Source organism: Strix uralensis, chromosome 24 (genome assembly GCF_047716275.1).
Source record: "Strix uralensis isolate ZFMK-TIS-50842 chromosome 24, bStrUra1, whole genome shotgun sequence".
Lineage (NCBI taxonomy): Eukaryota > Metazoa > Chordata > Aves > Strigiformes > Strigidae > Strix > Strix uralensis.
In genome coordinates this window covers 7135886-7158499 of record NC_133995.1, presented here as the reverse complement: position 1 = coordinate 7158499, position 22614 = coordinate 7135886, and the positions used below count along the sequence as shown (strand labels likewise).

The window sequence follows — 22614 nt, the reverse complement described above, 5'->3', positions numbered from 1 at the left end:
GTCTGTCCCCAGCAGCACAGGCACCCTCCCATCTCGCTCGAATGGAGACAGAGGGAGTCACTGGTGGGAGCTGCCTAGTGCTGCACCGTCGTTTTGCCAAAGCAGGTGCTATTCTCTCCTACTGAAAATTCCCTTTGGTGGGTAGCTCCAGTCTATATATAGTGCTGAGAGCAAGGCAGAGATTCGAATTGTCGAGTACACGTCTAACAAAAGAAATATTACTCTGGCACTAGCATTTAGCTCTGTGTTATCAATCTGCAAGGACATACTAAGATACTTTTTTTTAAATAGCTGTCAGTCCCTGGTGTGATATATATGTAATCTGAGTAGACTTCTTTCAAAATAAACTCCCTCATCGTAGTGTTTCGTGCTCGTTTCCTCTGTACAGGAATGGAGAGAATGCTGTCATGGTGGGAGGGGCTCTAGTCATGACAGATTGGGGTTTTTGCTGCAAATGGGGTTTGCAGTACACCCTTTTTTCATTCTGGGTATCTCAAAGAGAGTAACAGTGGCATCCTGTGGTGCTGGAGAAGAATTACAGCACATACTGCACAGGATGTGAGGCAGGAGGGCTTCTGAAGTCCCTGGATGAGCTCAGCCCAGAATTCAGCTGCATTGACCTCCCTCCTACATTGGCCTGATGTTCACACAGCTTTAGGTGTACAAAGTCAATCCTACAAGTCTACTCTCTTGAGACTTTTTCTACAGAGCTACCCCTGGGAGCTTGTGAAGATATATCATGGAAGGTAAGATCCACTACTTGGAAAAATAGAAATGCCAAAACCAGGTTAAGCTAAAGAGCTGTTTGATGCAGTCTGAGTTAAGCTAGAACTGGGGAAGGTAGTAGCTGATCATCTTGGCCAGAAACAGCTGAAGTTACCCAAGTCGAGTCATGCTGAGAATCTAGCAATCAATCACCTTTAATTAAACACTGCTTTATATACACACGTACATATGTACATCCACATACAGCAGTTAAAGCATAAAGTACATGTCCAATCACTCACTGAAGAAATAGATGTACGTAGCTTTACACTCTTCTAAAGCCAGTCCTTTCTTCATAGCTTGTAACAGGTCATGCGTGGGGAATGAGAGTACCTTACGGAAGGCACCTGGTATAATAAGTATTGCACAGGTTAAGCAGCTGGAGGCTGGCTCCCAAATACCTCTGTTTAAGCTTCAACTGGAAGCTAGAAATAAAACCACCCTAAGAGACACTGCAACTGTAGCAGCTAAACTAGTGACTTAAAGCAAAACAAACCATCGCAACTCATTCTTGACTCAAAAAAAAAAAAGCTAATGATTTTAATAATCAAGAGACCCTAGCATGCTGAGTAAGACACTGTCTTAGTGAACATATCTGATACTGTGTAATATACAGGAATCAACTGTGCAAAGAGAGAGAGGTCCTGCTACTGCTGCGCACTGGTGGGTTCTACCAATTGCGTCATTTTTCCCCTTCAGAAGTGTGCATGGAGGTGACAGACTCGAGTTAGGTGTTGCACAAAAATGAATCCAAATCCGGTATTGTGCTGTAAATTGTAGGGGCTCTGCACGTTAGAGGCCAAAAGAAAAAAATCTGTTAAGTTCAATGACTAGGCCAGGAGCTGTTCAGTCTTACATTCGGAAGAGAGAGAACCTCTTCCTGCCCCCCCCTCCATCCTGAATCCGTAAGGAAGTTCATCTGCAGGAGTAACTGTTCTCCCATCATCCCTGCCACAGCCTGTAGCCTTTCAGGCACAGGGTCTGCCTGATGCTTACAGTCATCTTTTTGGTGACACGGGCAACTTGTGCTTAGCTTGATGCAGTGTTTTAGGATGTTTTCTTGATTCTGACTTACCCAATCTAATGTGCTTTTGATTGCAGAAAACTTGCATGATTCAGTCATTAAATGTGAAATCATCCTCAATAGTAACGCTTAATTGTGTGTCGGTTTATTGCTTGTCTAGAGCTTGGCCACTTCTTTAGCGCTGATACTGTCCGGTGTCGTCCGTTACTGCTGGTTTGGCAGGTGAGGCATCATCCAGATCTGCAAAATTGACACTAGGTGTTTCATCTGAAGGTACTGATGCTATTGAGCTTTAAAGGGAAGGTGCATGAGCTCTCCCAAACACGAATGTTGCTGTTCTATCACCCACCCCACTACAGCTTGTTCACTTGGCTGGTCAGGGAAGAAAAGCCTCCATTTCAGGAACCTGGACAAGTTTTTTTGCCTGTCATGCAGCGCTCCTCTTGTTAAAGGTGCTTATAAAAACAAATAGCACAGGCAGACTGAGGTGAGAGGCAAGAGAAATCCTTTCTCAGCGAGGCTTTTCTCAAGAGCCCGACAGCTGCCTTTGGATGGCAGACCCATCGTTCCCTGGATTTCAGCCAGGGAACCGCATCGGGAAGCTTGTGCGGTCTGTGCAGTAGCAGGGTAGTGCTTTCACACGAGCCTGCTCTGTGGTTTACAGTTCCTCTGTGATCCACAGACCATTCCTACTTTTTCCCCTGCTTCTCCAGCAGAAAAGAAAGCAAACCCTGAGTTGTGGCTGCCAAGGCTTTGTGGGCAAGTCAAAGCAGGAAGAGGGGACAGGAAGCAGCAGTAAAATAAACATTTCCTTGCATTTTGCTGAAGTGCTGCACCCTGGTTATGTATTGGTGCAGATGCCACTCTTCCTCTCTTTATAAAGCAGGGCTGAGTGCTGGTGCTTTCTTACCTGATGAGGGCTTGGGGTACATCCTGTGGAAAAACAAGAGGAAAGCGTAGAAGGTAAAGGCCAAGCCTCCAAAGATCATCCCACAGACCAGGAAACTGTAGCTGCCCTGATCATGTATAATCTGCAATTGGAGGGGGAAAAAAGAAAGCAGATGTGTCATCATAGCACTCAAATACCTAATTAGCATTCAGTAAGAGCTTTAGTGTTTGATAGCTCAAGGGTAACGCAGGGCTTTTTCCCAGCAGCTGTCCAAAACCAGGACCAAGATTCCTACTTAAAAGTTCCAGTCAGTTTTTGGCATGCCTGGTCTCTCCTTTGCCTACACTTACCGATCCCACCAGTAACTGTAGTACCATCTCTCCAATTCCAGCTCCGGTCACTAACACGGTTGTGGCACAGCCTGTAAAGAAATGGTGCAAGTGATGTTGGCAGGGAACGGGTGAAACCACCAGCAGGATCAGCCTGTAGCTTCTTTAAACTGCTCTTTCACGGCTCTCTCCGTACAGGATTTACAAACACTCATGTGTGTTCCCATCTAGTGTTGAGAACGCCTCTTCTAACCTGCAGCAGTGCAGAAAGGTAAAAGCTTAAGCCAGAAAGCCATCTCCTGTTGTCTCTGTTGGCAGAGGTGATGTTGCTTCTTGCTGGAAAGGTTTTCTTTCTTCTGTATCACTGCCCCAGAGACGGAGGTTGGCAGAGACCTCCTGTAAGAGCTGGCCAGACTCTAGGATTTTCAGTTCACTGATAATCTGGGTGATGTTTTCAAAACTAGCTCCCTGTAAGCCTCTCAAGGAGACATTCTTGTCAGCCCTGAGAGCCCCACAGCTGCAGGAAACTAAGAACCAGCCTGGATCCCTGCCTCTAGAATTTATTAGTACAATGAAGCCGGGATTTGTGCAGTCTGGTTTTCTGACTACAAGCTTGAATAAACATTGTATTTGAAAGCAGATCCTTCTTCCAGGCACCCCTGCAGCGGGCAGGAGTTGCTAAGTGCGATGGTATCTGAGCTCTAGTCTCAAACACCCACCTGCTTTCAAAGCCTGCCAGGCGTGCCCGAATCCCTGCTCACCTTTGTACTGCAGGATGTCCTCAGTGTAGGCCAGCATGCTGGGGAACGTGCTGCTGAGGAACAGGCCCAGAGATGCTGTCCCCACAAACAGGAAAACAACGCTGTGGGAGAAAATCAGGAGCAGGAGGAAGCTTATCAGGACTCCAACCTGGGAACAACACACCCAGAGTCAGTAGGAAGGTAAATGCTGAGCTGTAATAGGCTCTAGATTTTAAGTTAATTTTTTTGGTAGAAAGGAGTCTGGAAAAGAAAATAAACTCTACTGAAAAAAAGGTTGCAATCTCTGAAAAACTGAACTGGCCAAGTAAAATCCATCTGCTTCTACCATAAAAAATTTGGTACTTTTTATAAGAGGACTTTATGACATAACTTGATACTTAAGCCTCAGCTTCATTAGGTAGAGACTTAAGATCCTATCTAAAAAAAAATACTTATTCTCTGCAGCTTTAAATACAATAACACTGCTACTTCCATAATAGTTACACGTCTCAATCACTAAGTCTTATTCAGCAGATTGAAGAATTGTCTCACTCTCAGTAATTGCTCAGAAACCAGTCACAGCAATAAAGCCAAAGACCCAACTAAACGTAAATAAACTTGCCCTCCCCTCTGGTTTGCCATAGTGTGCAAATAATAGAAAAAACACCCCCGGTGCACCGTTAGCCGTGGCACTGGGAGTCAGCAGAGGGAGCTCTGCAATACCAACACAAGTTACATTTTTAATTGTTTAGGCCCTGATTATGGGTGTGCGCGTGGACACAAGAGCAATTTGTATTCTAACGAAACTGAATTCAAACTGCAGTTTGCTCGAGTGCTGAAAGGACTCCAAGAGCTGCGGCACCAAGGAGCAAGCACTGCACGGAGGGCTCGGTGTCACCCAGGGCACTTTTTGTCCTTGGATGATACTGGATGTATCTATTTTGCCCTTGGATGATGCCTTTAAGGGGAAGTGAGAAGGCTGGAGGCTATTCCCTCTTCTCCCCAAACAGCAGCAGCAGCTACAGCAGAATCCTGCCCTCAGGTTTGTTCACAGAGCAGTTGTGCAGTTCAGAGAAGGGATTCAATCAAGGGGCTGCACGGGCCTGTCCACATCAGATAGCTGCGACGCATCTGGGGGTGCTGAGCCTTCCCTGCTCCCCTCCAAGCAGTGACCATGTGCTGAAGTAGGAGATTACGCTAATTTTAAAAACAATCATATTTCACTTGGCTGTATCTGTCAGTGTCTAAACGCAGTTTTTAAAGTGACCAGGAGCAAGATGCCGAGCCAGCTGCCTCACCGGCCTCCAAACATCAGCCTAAATCTTAAAAACATCCCAGTGTGAACCCTCACTCCTGTTCTCTCACCACCCTGTTATACATTCTTGGCCTCGCAATATTAACTGTGAAACCTGCTACCAAAATAACTTCTGCCTTAAATAAATTGTAAATTAACTTCCTTCTCACTTGTTTGGCTTTTTTTTTTTTTTTTTGTAAGAAGTGTGAATGTGAACAACTCCCTCCCTGTTGTCTGCCACATCCTTGCATGCATCTTTCTAACATATCCTTAAAGGATTCCTCCCCTTTGTTCAAGTCAGTGTGTTTTATTAATTTAAGCAACCTCACAGCACATCGGTTTCTTTGACAGCTGCTACAGTCTAAGCAGAGAATTTACTGAACTCTCTGCCTTCCCTTTCCCACGGCTAACACAGGCATTAATTTCCCTGTAGATGCCAGAGAAGCCACTGTGCCAAGTCAATAAAGTTGGCAGACACTTCACAAATCCAACGTTAGATTAACCGAGGAGCAAGCTCAGAGAAGCAGCGCTATCAAGTTGTACGTCCTGGCTACCTCGTGCATCGGCGTCAGCGCTGCAGAGGAAGGCTCAGGCGGCCCACGCTGGGCAGCTGCCTGGTGCAAACCTCCCCTGGGTACGGCCAGGGAGCAGCTGCAGCTCTGCACAAACCAAACCAGGCAGCACCTTGGAGGCAAGCAGAAGAAAAGCAAAGTAAAACCAGCCTTACCACATTGATGAAGACCATAGTTGCTGGCTTCATGCGGTAGGACACCGGGATGGAGATGAGCCTGCCCAGCGTGATGAATCCCCAGAAGAGGCTGGGCAGGTAGCCGGCCACTTTATGTACTACGGAGAGGGGCTCTTCCACCGCGTAGCTGTAAATGAAGCCCGAGTACTCTCCCTGCAGGGAAAACAAAAGAGCGTGTCACACTGATGTGATGACTTACAGGCTTTGCAACTTCAACTTCAACCTGTCCCTCAATCAGTCGCATTGTTGTGACAGTGCTGGAGAGCCCACCTATGGATTTGCTACCAAACCTCAATGAACCTTCTTCCCAAGGGTTTGCAGCTGGAGACAGGCTTCCACCAGAAGTAGAATACAGGACTTAAGCTCTCCTAAAAGGGCAAGACTTAACAGCATTCCCAGGTAAAATGCATGCTAAGCTCTTATCTGTCGAGACGCTCTCTTCCCTAGGGACTGTCTTGTCCTTTTGGAATCGCATACTCTCAAAACGTATCGCATTGAGAACTTGGAGTTGATCATCCTCGAAGATGGAGACCCTGGACAGTTCCCGTATCTGACAGCTGCTTTGTGTAACCCCGCTCATCTTTCAGGACCCTATTCAATGCCCTCGTAAGACCCAGCAGTATTTTACCATGAGGGGACTGACACAAAACTGTTGAAAGAAAAAGAACAGCCACTTGCTAGCCAAGAGCGAGCCTTCCTCGCCCGGACAGAAGTGCTACACACGGCGAAGCCCGAGTGACTGCGCCGGCCAGGGACATGCTGCCAGGCCACTGCACCATCCCCGCATGCTCTTGTCTTGGATTTTGAGGGCTCAGGAGACCCATCACACAAAGAGCCACCATTTCTTATGAAATAAAATGAAGCTGTTCTTGCCTCTTGGCTGAAGCGAGAAGAGACCTCCACTGTGTACAAGTAGACAACGTCACAACTCCAGCTCTAAACTGGCTAAGTTAGTAGCAGTAGCAATCTAGCTGCAACACCACAGAGACTAGGAGAAGCCACAAAACCCTCCCAAGAAGCGGGGCACGTATCAGCCCGACTGATTAGCTTTGAATGAGCTGCCTTTGGAACCAGACTGCTGCACCGGCAGACCCTCGGGTCCAGCCCACTGCACGCAGAGGACATGTGCTGGGTTTGGGCTGTTACAAGTGATTTGGAAGGAAGAAAGCCACAGAGCTTCGCTCAGACAAGATCCCTCTATCAGCTGAACTCACCACAATCCCATCAGTCATGAAGAGAACAAGAGCCCCAGTGATGTGGACTGCGAAGTAGGTGTAAGAAGCCCCTCTGAAGTTTTTGCTTTGGCAGCAGCTAAATAAGTCATCATGACCTGGTGAAAAACAATGCAAAGCAAACTTAGCTGGAACGTCCCCCTGGGGCTGGGTGGTTGCCAGCCCGCAATGGGGATTTGTTTTGTGCTCAGCTGCAGGACAGATTCATAGAGGACCGTGAAACACGTGGAGCACCGCTAACCTCTGCTGGCACCACCTCTGTCTTTACCTACCTCTAAACTTTGAGAAGGAAGACAGATATGCTTATGGGCTGCTGTCCACAGACTGGGATCCTAGCTCTCCAGGGTACTTGCTACTTCTCCTCCTGTAGTGCTTGTGCTCCTCTCTCCATTTAGGAGCTCTGTATTGCCGGCCCCGCTCTCACAGTCAATAGAAACAAGCCCATTCGACCATAGCACAGTGCTCAGAACCCCTTGTCCTTGGTACCACCACACAGGAGAGTCCTGCCCAGGAGAGCTCATGTTCCTCACATAAAGGTTACTTAACCAAATACACCAACTTTGGGAAAGAGAGCGATAAACAGACAGCTAGGGTCGCCTCCTCTGACTAGACCACTGGGAGCGACGGCCTGCCAAAGCTGGGGATCAGGACCCCAGGAATCCTTGACTCTCCTGTCCTCGTGCTCGTATCGCACCACTGTGGGACGTGCAAAGGGTTGGTGTTAAGGTAGCGGGAGTCCTGTGCAGGCTCCTGCGTGGGAAAGATGAAATTCTCACTACTTCTAGGGGGAGGGAAGGATTTTGCCAGCACAGACGTGTCTGTCAAAGATCGCAGCAGTCAGCATAGAGCCCTCCTGCTTCTCTAGGATTAATCTCAACTGCATTTAAGAGGAAGATGGAAATCTGAAGAACATGAAGCTCCAATGGGTTGTATGAAAACGGGCAGTTGGGTTGAGGAAAGAAACCATCAGTATCTTGGCTAAGGGAAGTGATATCAGATGAGCACCACCTTATCAGACTCCAGAGAACCCACTCCATTAGGGACACCTACGATCCTTCCCTGCAGCACCTCACCACATCTCTAACTGCTCCCCCCTTCAAGTATTCCCTAAAAATTCCTTTTATTGTTCAGGTAAAGCCATCTCCTCTGTAATAACACTAAACACTCCTCTGATAACCCTGAAATAGGATTACTTCCCAGATTCACTATTTCGCTGAAGAATTTACTTTGACACATTTCTCTTGGGTAGCAAAGAACAATGTTACTATTGTCCCCAAAACAGGGTGTAGTCACAAGTTCAAGAGCAAACTATTGCTGGAGTTTAACTTTTCCCCTCAAACAAGCGTGCTGTCCTTATTCCTTTCAGATTTATGAAAATCAGCGTTCTGCAGCGTGATGACCACTTTTAAACTGAACAGTCAGCGGAGCCAGCTTAAAACCTGGCTGAAAGCCAGAAGGAAACGAAGGGGCACAACTTTCAGGTGTGCTTAAACGACTTGGAAGCCCAGGTTTAGGTTTAGGACAGCTTAGAGAAAAGCAGCCTGGAGCCCCAACAGCAGGATACTAATCTCTGTCCATGGGTTACAGTCCCATCTAATCCAAGGGCAACTGGGCACCACATTGTCTGTTTGGGCACCTCTGGGTTACATTCACGTGTGCGTTTTTGGGAATTTTCCTCCTTAGACAATAGCAATGGATCTCACTAGTTAAACTCAGCAGACACACTCAGAAATACATCTTTTTCTCCCCCTGCTCACCCCCTCCCCGTTCCTCCAAACCCATAAGAGAGGTGCCTCCAGCTCACCTCCTGCTGCGTGGGGTCTCTGCACAGTGGTGGAGAGATCGTCCTTCTCCGCGGGCCGCGTCTCCATCGCCAGCTCATCGGCCGAGAGCAGCGGGTGGCTGCTGCTGTTGAAGCACGGCACCATCCGCTCCTTGTAGAGCAAGAAAAACACCGCGATGGGGACTGGCAGCTGGGGAGGAACAGAGACGGGCAGGTAAGCATGACAAGCCTCACACAAAACACTGTCTGCTTCCCCCCTGCAACAGCCTTTTAGGAAGCTGCACTCAGTATCCGCAATAGATGCGCCTGAATTAACCTCCAAGAGCAAGGACAGAGGCTGGCAATGGGGTAAGGAGCAGGAGAGATGGAGGCTTGTTAGGAGAGCTAGTAGGGAGGGGAGGAAAAAAGAAAAAAGCAAGTTGAGAGCAAAGACTCCTGATCCAAAGCACGGCTGGGACATCTCCCGCCAGTCCCTGGGGGATGCCAGGTGGGGTGGGGACCATTCACCTGGGACAGGGACACGAACAGAAGGCACCTAACTGCAGATCTCACAAAGCACCATACCAGCCCTGCAAACCCAAAATGTCCTGGTTTCCAAGCATTTGGCCACTTCTGCCCAAAGAATAAAATAATAAAGTAGCTTTTGCCTGTGGAGAGCAGAACAGTTTTAACAGGAGAGTTTCTGTGGCTGAAATTCTTTGTGAGGGAAGAGCAAGCTGCTCCAAGCCCTGCTTTGCCCACCTCCAGCCATTAGCAGAGGTTGCCCAGCATCTTGTAAGAGATGAGCTCGTGGTTCCCAGGCCAACAGCTACAGCACCGCTACAACCCAGCAGCTTCAAACAGCCCCTTGGTACCGCCTGTGCGGAGGGACCCGGGACTGCAGAGCATCCAGCTTCCAGGCACTGCCCTCTCGGCTGTCGCTGCCTTGGAGACCCCCGCTGCGGTCAGGGCTTCCTGCCTGGTGCTAACACACACGGTCCGTGGGCTTGTACCTGCCCACGGGATCCATCATGCAGCAGCCGCAGCATTGGACCCCCCCAGCACCACGCTCCCCCGCTGCCACACGCCTGGGGACGAGCCTACTCCCTGCGCACACCCACGACTCGGTGGTGCCTCCAAGCCCAGAGGGACTTGCTCTTTTTTTATTTTTTATTTTTTTTTTTTGAGAGAGAGAAAACAGAGGGAAGCAAATGAAGCCCTCGCCAGCCCTCTCTTCTCCTCCCACCGCAACCAAGTGGTGTTTATTCTGCAACAAACTGGGGTAGAAAGCCAGGAAATCCTAAGTGACAGCTCACTCTCCAGCCGCTGAGCGCTTGTTTTCTACATGTCTGTGAGCAAGTGTGAGCTCTAGCTCCAAATTTCCTGCCTTTTGTTGGCTCATGGCATGATTTAAATGTATGGAGAACTCCCCCCCCTCCCCGCCTCTCTTGCCTGAATTCGTTTACGAGGACTTCATTGTTCTGGAAACAATGGGAATAGGAACAGTTAGTTCGGTCCCATGGAAGAAAAACGCATTTGCTTGATAGTTCTAATCCTTCCGGAGGTCAGGACCAGATTTTATTCTTCTAAATTGCAGATTTTGCAAAAAATATACCCACGCAGAGGGACTGGCTGTACAGATAACGTCTCTGGGCACTTCCAGCCTTAAGGAGCACTCGGTGCCTATGTGGAAAAGGGCCCCAGCTCCAGCCTCCCCAAATTCCCAGTCAAACAATGGGCATATCCCTGCTCCCCAGATCCTCACCTCTAAAGCAAGCAGGTCCCTTTCTCTTTACCCAGACTGTACCATCTCGAAGCTGGCAGTACCTTGGGTGCACCAGTGCTCTGACCCCATCAGCCACGAGCTGCTTGCCAGCACTGGTCATTTCTGGTAGGAAACGCCCAAAAGCTGGAGACTCACCCATGGTCAAGTGCAGCCCTCACCCATGGGCTGCCACCACACCAAAGCAAACTCAGAGAAGTGGGGAAAAGCAAAAGATCAAGCTCAAGAGAAAGCAGGACCCAAGGGCTCCATCCTGAGCCAACCCTGTGTCCTGCACGCCAGCTGGCAAATAGCCTGGGGAGAGTCACCTGTGGCCACCCAGCCCCAGGAGAGGCCACCCATAAACCTGGGGTGTGTACAGGGGAGGGAGCATCCACGAAAGCAGTTCGGTTATTACACGGGCAGATGGAGAGGAGCAAACAGAGCCGAACACCAGAGCCCTGCCAGGGCACGTTTCACCAAGCAAAGGGACAAATCCACCCTGGAGGAGCAGCCTACCCTGACCACAGGACAAGGACAGCTCGAGGACTGTCCCTTCTGCTCCCCACATGAGCATGGCCGCTGCCGTGAGGTGCCGGGTGGGCGCTGAGCCCCTCTCCCCATCCACAGCTCCCATATACTCCAGCTGGAGAGGTGGGGTGGTGATCACGAGCCTCACTGGCCCCTGGACACGTGCCACAACACAGGGGCAGGGCCACCGTGCTTGGGACAGGATCTTGCTATGCGGCTCCTAAAGCAGCTTCGGTTTTCTTGGGACCGACACCCCGGCTGCTTGGCACGAGGCAGAGAGCTATCAAAGCTCACCCTGTGGGGAGCCCAAACAGCGAGAGCCCGAGATGAGCCACAGCCCCTAAAATAGGGACACGTGGTCCTCAAAGCACCTCCCTGCCCCACACCAGCCCCAGCCACACCAAGCTGGACACCCCCAGGCCCCAGCTCTGACCAGCCCTCCCTCTTGGGCAGGCAGAGGGTTTTGGTGCAATAACCATTTGCTCATGGGCTTTCCTCCCAGGGGAACCCTGCTTCGCCTTTTTCAGCAGAAGGTTTTTCTTTTTTCAAGGGGGACAGGGACATTCGAGGGTCCCCTGGGAGCCCGCACGGGTCGAAGGGCAAAGCGGGCAGTGAGAGCCCCACTGCCTGGGCCCGGTGCTCCAGCTCCCCTCAATGAATTCCCCGGGACAGTCCCCTCCCCCTGGCAGCTTTTAACCATTATTATAAACTCAACAAGTTGCTGCATCACGCAGTTAAGCGTGGGTATAATCCAGGCTCCTTCCCTCCAGTTTCTATTTCAGTCTCTCTCCCCAGGAGCACGGGACTGTTCCCTGCTATTGTACCCAGGCTACTTTTAAGCAACCTAAGCACAATGGAGTGTCCCGCACTTCCCCTGGGAAACCACCTTCCGGACAAACACATCCCTCTCGGAGGAACATTTTCCTGATTTCCAGCCCCTTGGAACGGGCTGGATGATGAAATTTCCGTTCTGTGGGAAACCGAATTTTAAAATATGTTTTTGTTCCAAATCTGGATGAAAAGCCAAAATTTTCTGTTAGAATGAAAAATTTTGGCCGGGAGTCATCCAAGCACTTCGTTTTGATAATACTGAACCACTTAATTTTACTAAAGCAAAACCATTTTGCTTCAATAACATTGAAACAACTATTCTGTCAGCTTTACACATTGCAGTTATGCCAAAGTCAAATTGAGACATTTAAACAAAGCAAGAAATTGAAATGAATCATTTCAGCTTGTGTCTTGTCAGAATACACACAGCCCTGTGGAAACTGGGATGGAAATGTCTTTTTCACCCTTTTATAACAAAGTTGCTGGTTTCCATCTCTACAGCTTACTCAGTTCGTCCACTTCCATGGGGTTTTAAATATCAATTATCATCGTCCTTCTCTGATGTTTATGCCTTAAAGAAGGGTCAGCAGTTCTGGAGCTGAGCTGCTCTCAGTATCTCCGGCCAGTGGGTTGGGTTATTTAGTTTAAACAAGGAATCAAGTCAGCTCCCTCAGCGAGGCTTTGGGGAAGACAATAAGCTCAGCTTTGGCAAGGGGACACGCTCAAGAGCTGCGTGTGCAGCGTGTGTCCAACTCCCTGCTCTGGTTTGTTATCTATCCCTCCTCCCCACACCCCCCAGTCTCCCCACACCCCCGGGGCTCCCTGCTGTGCTCCCGGTGAGCCTACACGTGTAAACCACCCACGTGTGCAAACAGCGCTTGAGCATGTAGTGATGCACAAACCCAGCTCCCGAGCTGCTGCTGGGCACAGCGGGACTCAGCCTAGGGGCCCATCCTGTGCCCAAAACGTCCAAGGGACACTGCTAGGAGCAGAGAGGGGTCTGGCAACCGCCCTCCCATCAGTGCTCCTGGTATCAGACACATTGTCATATTCAAAGCAGATATTAAACGCTGCCTTCCACACTAAATTAGTTTGCTCAGGATTGACTGGCAAAATAGATAACGCTCCGGTGTAATTAAAAGGACATTTCCCATGGCATCCGCAGAGTCAGAGGTAATTAAAGCCAGCTTCTCCTCCTGGGCAGGGAGCATTCTTTTGGTACTTCTGCAAAGCAGCTCATTATAGCACCTGCGCAGCTCTTTTGGTCACCTCTCCTCCTCACATCAGCAAGCTGCTGATGAAAGCCCCTGGATTGGGTGCACTGGGGTATGTTTTAGTTATTCAGCGAACGGGAAGACCAAGAGCACAAAGAAACCCGTTCCCTTTGCCTAGTGCGGACGGAGAGGTGGAAGAGCAAGGGCTGCTCGTTGGCCTGGGACAGGGAGAGGGAGCACCAGCGCATCCTTATTTTTGCAGAAGGGCAACAGCTAAACTTGCACAAGCAGGAGGGGTCCTTCTGACAGGACCACCCTTCACTTCTACCACAGGAGGTCTCCAGGTGAGTAAACGGGCCCCATCGTGGCAGTCCCTGCCCCAGTTTGGCTCTTTATTAGACAGACAATAGAGCCCCCTACGCAAAGGCTACTGCCCTGCTCACAGCAGGGGGGACCCAAACCCCCACCAGCGGGAGCTCCCACGCACGAGGCATAACCCAGCGCTCTGCAGGTTTCGAGCAGAGCTGCCCCCAGCACCCATCCCGGCAGGAAGGGCACCGCTCGCTGCAACAACATGCTCCGCTCTCATCGCTCCAGATCTACAGGGACAATTACACACACGCGCTCGCCGGGCTCCTGCCGCCGGGGAAAAGACAGCGGCGGCTCAGCAGAGGGACTGGGGATGGGCACGATGATGGCCACAGCCCAGCGAGGCCGCGCAAGGGAGCAGCGGTATTGAACCATGCTGGGATTTGGGTGTTAGCTGGGGGGAAGGAGCAGGGCTGCTTCTCCAAGAGCAGCTTGCTGGAGCTTTGGGACTCTGCAGGGCAGAGAAAGAGGATGGGCACTAAACCCCATCTCTGTCTGAAAGGGTGGGCCACAGGGCTTTTACATCTGCTGCAAATCACCAGGGAAACACAACAAACAGGCAGAGACATCCTGATCAAGCTTTTGGCTGCAGTAACTTGGCTCATCAGCGGACACTTTTCCACGAATATCGCTGCAAATCGCCCTCCCGTCAAAGCCACCCCCACACCACCGAGCTCCTCCCCAGACTGACCACGGAGGAAGACTCTGGGGCTCCGAGTGTAGCTGGCTGGTGTAACTCCTGCCCAGGGGGATGCTGGAGGTACAACCTGCTCCCAGAGAGATCAAACCCCCGCAGGACGGTACATTGACCCCATCATACCTGACGGTGCAGGGACCGCTGGCTCCGCTCCACCGAGCCCTGCCCTCCTGCCCCAGGAACCTGTCAGCAACTGGGCACTTGGCAAAAAATGAAGCTTTGCTGGGGACCAGCACAACCGTCCTCGTGCCTCCTTCCATCACTTGGGACCACCTCACAGGCACCAACACCCCCCAAACGCCACAGCCACCTGCAAAGCCAAGAAGCAGGGGTGTCCCCAGCAGCAGCAGCACTTACATTGATGAGGGCCATGATCCAGAAGGCGTAGGAGACACGTGTGACCACCATGCCTTTCATCGGCAGGTCGTAATGAGACAGGTTGCCTGGATGGTGCGGGACCAGGGACTTGCGGATGTGAGGGAGGTTGCTGGAGGCGTTGGCTGTGGAGTTTGAGAGGATGCAGTTGGTGTCCGAGAGGAAGGGGTCAGCTATCAGGGGGCTTAGCAGCGCTCCAAAGCCCACGAAGAAATGAAGGGCCTGCAAGAGACACGCAGGTAGAGCAGGGGGGTTTACTGCTCTTCTCTGCAGGGAGGCTGGCTGAGCCCCTCACTCCTCTTCCTCAGACAGAGGAGGAAGCACAGCCAGAGGGGACTCCACGCTCACCTGCAGGAAGATGGCCGAGTCCTTCTGGTAGATCTTCACCAGCTGCATGTTGGAGATGGTGTCGATGCAACCCATGGCCAGTCCTGCCACAGCCATGACCACAGCCAGGACCACCACATTGTGGCACAGAGGGATGATGGCAAAGACCAAGGAGATTGCCAGTGACGAGGCGAAGAGGGCAAACAAGGACTGAGCCAACCTGAGACAGGGAAAGAGGAAAGACAGAACAGAATTACTACCACAAGAACAGCATCCACACCATGGCCCTGCCTCCTGTTTCCAGCCCCAGGTCAGTCGGTGCTGCAGGCATTAGCAGAAGCACCCACAGGCTGGAGCTCCAACTACTGCAGCTCCAGCACATGCTCTGACAAGACAAGGGAGATGTTCCACACGCTGCACCCCCCTGCCTCCACATCACAGCCGTGGCCAGCCTAGGGCACTGCCATCTCCTGCACGGAGGGTGATGCCTCAAAGAGGCAGATCTTCCACCCAGCTTTCGTGGAGAAGAGTAACCACCCCTTCAAACCACTGTTCTGCACGTTTCAAGGCAGAATAAAGCCCGAGAACCTTCCCTTGTTAACTGGGCAGATCTGGGAACGGAAAGGGACGTGAGTACGTGCAGGTGAGGCCACATCATGACCTTTGAGCAGCTCCAGGGCATCTCTCACGCAGGGCTGTATCGCACAAGCAGGCATGAGAGCTGCTGGGCAACCCCAGTTCCCGGCAGGGAGAGAGCTGCTGGCATCCAGAGCTGCTGTGTCATCCCAGACCTGCCTGCATGCCCTGTCCTGCCTCACAGGCAGCACCAGGGAGCCGCTGTGGTTCCCTCTCCGTGCCCCGTGCTGTCTCTGTTTGATCAGCATCGTCCCTTCCCCAGCACGACAGGGCAGGACACAGCAGGGCTGCTGTTCCCGGCGCAGGCGGCCACTTTCCAAGCCACACGGTCCGTCGGAGAAGCCCAAGGGATGCGTGTGGTAGAGGTAAAGCTGGTGCATAACGTCTCGAGTCTGGCAGCGGCGCAGGCAGGCCTGCCTGAGCGGGGAGGCTGCTCCCGGGGCGAGCCGCGAGCCCAGGCTGGCACCGCGCTGCTCCGGAGCTGCCAAGTCTAAAGGCAGGAAGGAAGGAAGGAAACAGGGACCAGACAGCGAAGCACTGAAACCAGCAGAAAGATGGGACTACAGAGTCACAGCAGAGAGTAAGTAGCACAGGCACGTCCCTATCCCACTCTGGGCTCCCAAACCGTGTAGAAGCCTGTTGCAACAGCCAGCAGCTTGCTGTAATGAGTAGCTAATTAGCGATGGCAGGGCACAGCCATTCGTCCACAGCGAAGGACTGGCAATGCACGGGCACGTCCCCAGCACAGAGGCGTAACCAGCGAGCAAAACACCTACATCTCTGCTCCATGCTCTGCCCAGAGCAGGAGGAGAAGGGTTCGAGGCGGCCCAGGCTGGAGCTGCAGCAGAGAGCCTCTGCGCTGCACCACGCTGCCAGCCCTCCTGCCCTGACCGCTCGGCCAGAACGGCCCGGCCTTGGGCATGTCACTGCGTTTCTTCGTGGCCCTCATTCATCTGCAAACCCAGAGCGATCCGGCCCTCCGCATCCTGCTTGTTGCTTACACTGCACTTCAACGGCACCGGGGAGAAAAAACGGGCCAAGGGCACCGTCTCCTTTATTCTCCTGCCCAGTGGCACAAACCTGGCCGTAGCAGAGCCTTGGTGTGCTCGCATCGCCCAGCCCAGCCTCGCTCCCCCATCAGCCAGACCACGCTGGAGGAGACAATGTTTTGCAAAGCCGTAACTACTGATCTTTCTCTGACAGCAAAATGGGGAGCCAGCGTGGGATTTCTGGGGGAGGGAGGGAGCAAAGCAAGATGTGCACAGTCACAGCAGGAAAAACAACTAGCAAATAGAGAGAAGCAGCTCCGAGCCTGGGGAGACAAGGCAGCACTCCCCAGGGTACAGCAAGAGCCCGGCAGAAGGGAGAGAGGCAGAGGCACCAGCAGCTGGTGAATCCAAGGCCGGGAGCGACGGGAAAATGGGGAAAAGCAGACTGAGACATCCCAGAAACGCCTCTTCTCTTCTGCAGCCCTAGCAAAACAACCACAGCATCGCTTGTGCTTGGCCAGGGAGCACGTTCATTACTGGAGTTAAACATTAATTGCAGATGATGCTATGTCCTTAAAAAGCATTAAAAAAAGATCACCCCACTTTTCCCCAATGAGCAAGAATTCCCGCCTCCAGCCATAAGATGTTAATAACACAACTGCACCCCCCCCGCAAACACCCGCAGCCCACAGCCCAGGGTGGCACTGCAGCCCTGCTGCCCCCTTCCCTGGCTCTGGCATTAGGGGGGACCAAGAAATTGCTGGCTTCCCATGCCAGCTCCCCAAGATACAGTGGAAGGACACTGCTCAGCACCCAGGGAGGCACAAATGGGGATTTCTTCAGAAAAAAAAACCTGAAAGCATCCCTGAGGTACCCTGTGACTTTCAGAGGGGGTCCTGAGATTGCAAAACCAGTGCCCCCCTCCAAAGGGCTTAAAAAGCAACTCTGATGTTATGCCACAGTCCAGTTTCTGACCTCGCTGCCCTCCCCATCACTAACTGGTCCCCATGTCCCCAGCTGAGCAGACTGGGGGGGCAGCTGTGGCTGTGCCCAGCGCAGCCTCCGCTTCAGCAGCGTGTGAAACAAGTCTTGTAACATCATGGACTGTCTCGGGACCACCCAGAGCACATTTTGGCTCCATCACAAGGCTTGAGGGAAGGCCTGCAGCTCCCCGCAGAAGGTTTAGGCTGATCTCCTCCACAAGAGTAGGATGGTTAACGTTATCCTGTAGTCACAGCCAGCAAAGCTTCCCCTCTCCTTCCCTCACAGCATATACAAACCCCCACCTCGGTGTTCCTGTTGCAGCAGGCACCCTTCAACTTCAAGCATATTTTTCCTCACCCCAGGGAGCATTTTCTAAGTCCCTCACATCAAGAAGAAAAATGATAATCAGGCTAATTCAGACTTGCAAAACTGATAATTAAAAACCCAAAGCCCTAAGGGGACGAGGTGAGGACCTGTGGGGTAATCCATGCTGCCTTCTTCCTCCATCTGCCTTCAGGTACCTTTGTCTCCAGCAAAAAGCACTGGCTAGGCTTGGGGAGCATCACATCCCCCAAGGAGCTCACGCTCAAGTCACTCTGCTCTCTCAGCAACAAGAGGATTTATCTTCCCTCTGTGGTGAGAAGTGTCCTGCGTGCACCAGCCACGTGCTTGAACAGAAACCTTCAGAAGATGGGAGTCTGCAGGACAGGGAGAGAACAGGGTCACCCCCTCTCAGCTGACGTGCTGTGACATGCACAGGAGCCCAGGGGTGAAGAGGAAAGATGGGTGAAAGGGTCCCATCTCATCGGCCCTCCAGGTCCCAGCGTGGATCACTCCTTTGAGCAGAGGCAGCACAGCAACAGACCTACCAGCCCACTCCTCTCCTCTGCTAACACCAGCAGGAACAGCTCAGAGCTGACCTGAACATTGGGAGCAAAAGCAAAAAATACAGAAGGACACAAAAATGCAGTATCTGAATTTAAAAAAAAAAAACAAAACAAACAAAACCACCACACCGAGACACGGGTGCTCAGTTACTCTGGTGCTTCTGTCACAAACGTGTGTAGCACAACGGCGTGAGGGATTAAAATCCAATAAAATGGGAAAGGGGAAGGCAAGGGAAGCAAGAGGGAGAGCGGTGGGGGATGCAGGTGCCCAGAGCTCACCCCTGGAGGTTGCAGTGCCAGGTGCTCCACGGTGGGTTTACCCAAGAGCTCAGCTCCCACCTGGGTTTCTGGGTGTGGGCAGGGTTTTGAGTCCTCTCAGTGCTCCCACCCAACACTGCTGGCTGGATTCAGTCTCACAGCGTGTCAGGCGCTCTGAGAATCCAGCCCAGGTAATACCAGGAAACGAGAGTCTTCAGCACAGGGCATTAGGGAGGGCATCAGCTGCTGCCAGGGCTGTCTTTACTCGAGGAACCTCTACCAACACCACGGCAGCACCAGGGTGTGAGCCCAGGCACGCGCTCCACCTAACCCCAACCCCACTCACGCAAACACCCTGTAGAAAGCTGTATCCTCCTGAAGCACAGCTCGTAATTATGACCCAGCAAACCCCAAGGATGAGTTACCAGAGAGCAGCAGCTTGTTGTGAGCCCAAGCGTGAGCTTAAACACCGTGCCTTGCGGCTAGGCGGGGAGCTGCTCTTCCCACAGCTCCAGCTTTGCACCTCCCCACAAGCCAGGGAAGGACCACGAGGCAAACCCGGGTCTCCGGTGCAGAGCACCGCGGGCAGCAATTGCATGTCTACATCACCTGGGGAAAACTCGCAATGGCAAACTTTCTTCTTCCTTGAAATCTCGCACGAGAGGGAATTCTGGAGGTAGTTCTGGCAGTCCAGGCTCACACCGAGTTACAGAAGGGACAGATGCCATCATTCTGCTCTGTCCTCCCGGTGCTCCAGGACTCCAGCTGGGCCGAGAGAGCAGAGACTACGACCCGGCATTCAGCAACTTCTCTGGTGAGAGGAACCAAACCATTATTTAGGTCCCATCACCCGCTTCTGCCGCAGAACCCAGTAACAACACTGCTCTCCCTCACGAGTCCGTCATTCAGAGCAGACAGCTCAGACCAATACATATTTTAATTGAAAGCAAGCAACAAAATCTATGTTCCTCAGGCACTGGAAATTAAACGCAGCTTGCAGCCAGACTTTGGCTCGGCTGCCTTGCAGGCAGGCGACGCTTTGGGATCCTCTACCAGCAACTAACTGGAAAAGACGACCTGGCCAGTGCTCCTCCCTGCCCGGCACCAGCATAATTTGATTTGCAAACCCACAGCATGGCCCAGAATTAGAAAACCTTAGCAGGACAGCTCGATCTGTCCATCCCCGAGGAGGGGATAGCACAGGAGCTCTCAGAGTTAATATCCTCATCCAAACCCACACCTTGTACGCTGCACCGCTCAGAGTAACCTCCCCCCTAACGCTCACAAGCTACAACTATCTGAAACATGCCCTCCTGCCTGGCAGGGCTGCTGCTCCTCAGTGGGGCTCGCAGACAATTTGCAAAAGCCCGTTGCTCCAAGAGGCTGCGACCACAAACACATCCTGGTTCGTAACCACAGCGAGCAACAAATATGCTCTTTCCCCCAGCGTGCTGCTGCCGAGTTAGAAGTTTATAGGAGTCTCCGAGCACAAAACCTGAGGTGGGTCTGTGTAACCCACCGGCCAAGGGCAGGAGCTTTGGGTAGGAAGCTGACAGCAGGAAACAATTCTGCATTTTCCTTCACTGCTCCTTCAAACATATGTGAAGCAGACTGGGGGCTGGCAGAGGCACTGCCGGCTGACCCAGCAGTCTCAGATCCGTGTCAGACCCAGGGCAAAGCTCCCACGTGCCGTCCCCATGCACCCCACCTTGCATCTCCTCTCCCAGCACAGCCTGACAGAGAGCAGCTCCTGCTGCTCCACGAAGCCTCTGGGCTCTATCCGGACCAGGATGGCAATTTAACAGGTGCTCTAATGCCGTCTTCATTAGCCAACACTTGCCACGAGTCACAAGAGTTTAACAAAACATTTTTAAACGGGCGTTTTAAAGCAGCGAAGGATCCATGCAGCATTCTCTCATATACATGTTATACATATACATGACGTGGATATCAGAGACACGCGGAGCTGACACGTTACATCACTGCCTGAAGAATTAGTGACAATGTAAATATCAGCTGATTCTCAGCAGAGCATAGCTGTCATCAAGCCTCAAATCAAATGCCTGTTCGGCAATCTTTTGGATTGAGCCATCGCGTATTATTTATTTTAAACGCATCCTGGACAGAAGGTACACTGCAAATCCCCGTTGGGCTGTGCCCGGGGTTTCTCGCTGGCCCACGGGCTGCTGGCCCCGGCCACCCCGCACAGCTCAGGCACTGCCCCTGCCCTTGTCCCCCGCAGCAGCAAGACCACGAGGACCACTCGTGTTTGCCCAAACTCCCGGGGAGCACGGACAATGCCTCAATTTCTGACGCCGAGGTTATTAAAACAGGCTTCTAATAATATTTTTGCGACAAACAATCAGGTTAAGGAAAATACCCTCCGGGAAGTTCTGGCTGTAACTTCACGCTAAAGGCGCTGAGCTCCGGGGGAACTGGCAGCGTCTCTCCAAGGGTACAAAACCGGGGGGCAGCGGGGAGCAGCAGCCGGTTCCTGCCCTGGGAAGCCCCCCCCACTCTTTCCCAGCCACTCGGGCGAGTGGGGCTGTGGCCCCTCGGGACACGCAGGGAGCCCTTCACTCGGGCAGGGTTTTCCCACGCGGAGCAGCAGCATCCCAGCGCAGCCATGCAAACCCGGCGGGAGCGGGGAGAAGGGGGGGGGGGGGGGGGATGTTTGCGAGAGCTAAGCCCACCCGCGGGAGGTGCGATGAGTTTGCCAGGCGCCTTACGTCCTCTTGAAGACCCCTCCGAGGCAGCTGCCGAGCAGGAGGCAGAACTGCTGGGAGAAGAAGACCCAGGTGATCTGGGAAAGGGAGCTCTGGGTCTGGCAGCGCAGGTCCAGCAGCGTGGGCCCCAGGAAAGCGATGCAGAGGCCGAAGCTGAAGAAGACGCTCCAGTAGGTCAGGGTGGGCTGCAGGTTCCTCCGGAACCGCGCCGACACCCGCTCGTCCCACCACATCCTGGGCGGCCGCGGCGATGCGGCTCCCCCGGTTCCGGCGCCGCCCGGTCCCGCTCCGGATCCCGCTCCCGATCCCGATCCCTCCGTTGCGGGATGTGGCTCCGGAGCCCGCGGCGCCGCGCCGGGCGCTGGCTCCGCCTCCGGGACCGGGACCCACCGCCTCCTCCCGGGGCCGGGGCGGAGCCCCCCCCCCCGCCTTCATCCCCCGCTTCAGCGCATCCCTCCGGGGGCCCGAGCGCACCCCCAGACCCCCTCAGTGTCCCCCCACCCCCGGGGTTTGCATCATCCTGCTAAAAGTGGGGCAGCCCCCCCCCCGCCCCCCGCACAAGTGACACTGAGCTACGGCCACGGCAGCAAACCTGAGGCAACAGAGCCCAGGCACGGCGGCCCAGAAATCCCCTTTCTCTGCTGCTGACCCCCCTGGACCCATCAATAAGTGCAACAATTCCAGGCAAAATGCAATTAAAGTTGCCCCTTCCCTGGATGAGAAGCACAAGATGGCTTGGGGGGGGGGGTGTGCGCATGTTTTAAAGTCGGAGCGGTTGATGCTTACGCAAAAGGTCTCCTCTAGAGGATGGATTTATAAATATTTCACCTACTTTAGCTAGGAAAGACTGGCAATTTTTAGAACGCTCTTTCCAGGCAAAGCAGCATCGATGGAGCTCAGCCATGACAGGGCTGGCTCCAGGCCTGCACACCGGGTCCCCTCCCGTGCCAGCGGACCCGCACAGGTACTCACCCATCCTGTGACCCGTGCTGCAGGAATGCTGCTCCGGGGCTGGAGCTGCTCATTTCCACCTGGACATAGCTTAATGTTTAGCTAATCTAAATTACACCCGAGTCCTTGTTCTTCCCCGCCTGTGGCATCCGCTGGAGTCTTCCCAAAGTAAGGAGAACAGGATCACATCTTCTTCCACCCCCAAAGTGAACAAAGTGACCGTGAGCAATAGCTTAGAACAGGGGAGCAATAAAGCCCTGATTGCCCCTGAGGGAGAACTCCTGTGGCTGTCGG

At 52.7% G+C, this 22614-nt stretch overlaps 1 protein-coding gene across 2 annotated transcripts; it reads right to left on the bottom strand.

The window, feature by feature from the left end:
- Nucleotides 1–896: 896 nt before the first annotated feature.
- On the bottom strand, nucleotides 897–21680 carry MFSD4A (major facilitator superfamily domain containing 4A). 2 transcript variants are annotated; one of them, XR_012632186.1, is made up of 11 exons: nucleotides 21373–21680; nucleotides 14911–15109; nucleotides 14545–14784; nucleotides 8826–8994; nucleotides 7004–7119; nucleotides 5769–5942; nucleotides 3769–3916; nucleotides 3029–3099; nucleotides 2700–2820; nucleotides 1841–2029; nucleotides 897–1550 (listed from the first exon to the last, which is right to left on the bottom strand). XR_012632186.1 is itself a non-coding variant. In XM_074893968.1 (10 exons), exons 1-10 carry the CDS (start codon nucleotides 21600–21602, stop codon nucleotides 1965–1967), a joined length of 1533 nt encoding a protein of 510 aa, XP_074750069.1. In that variant the 5' UTR covers nucleotides 21603–21680; the 3' UTR covers nucleotides 897–1964. The 2 variants fall into 2 exon arrangements, 1 of the variants encoding a protein (XP_074750069.1); XM_074893968.1 differs by having other exon boundaries at nucleotides 897–2029.
- Between the last annotated feature and the right edge of the window lie 934 nt (nucleotides 21681–22614).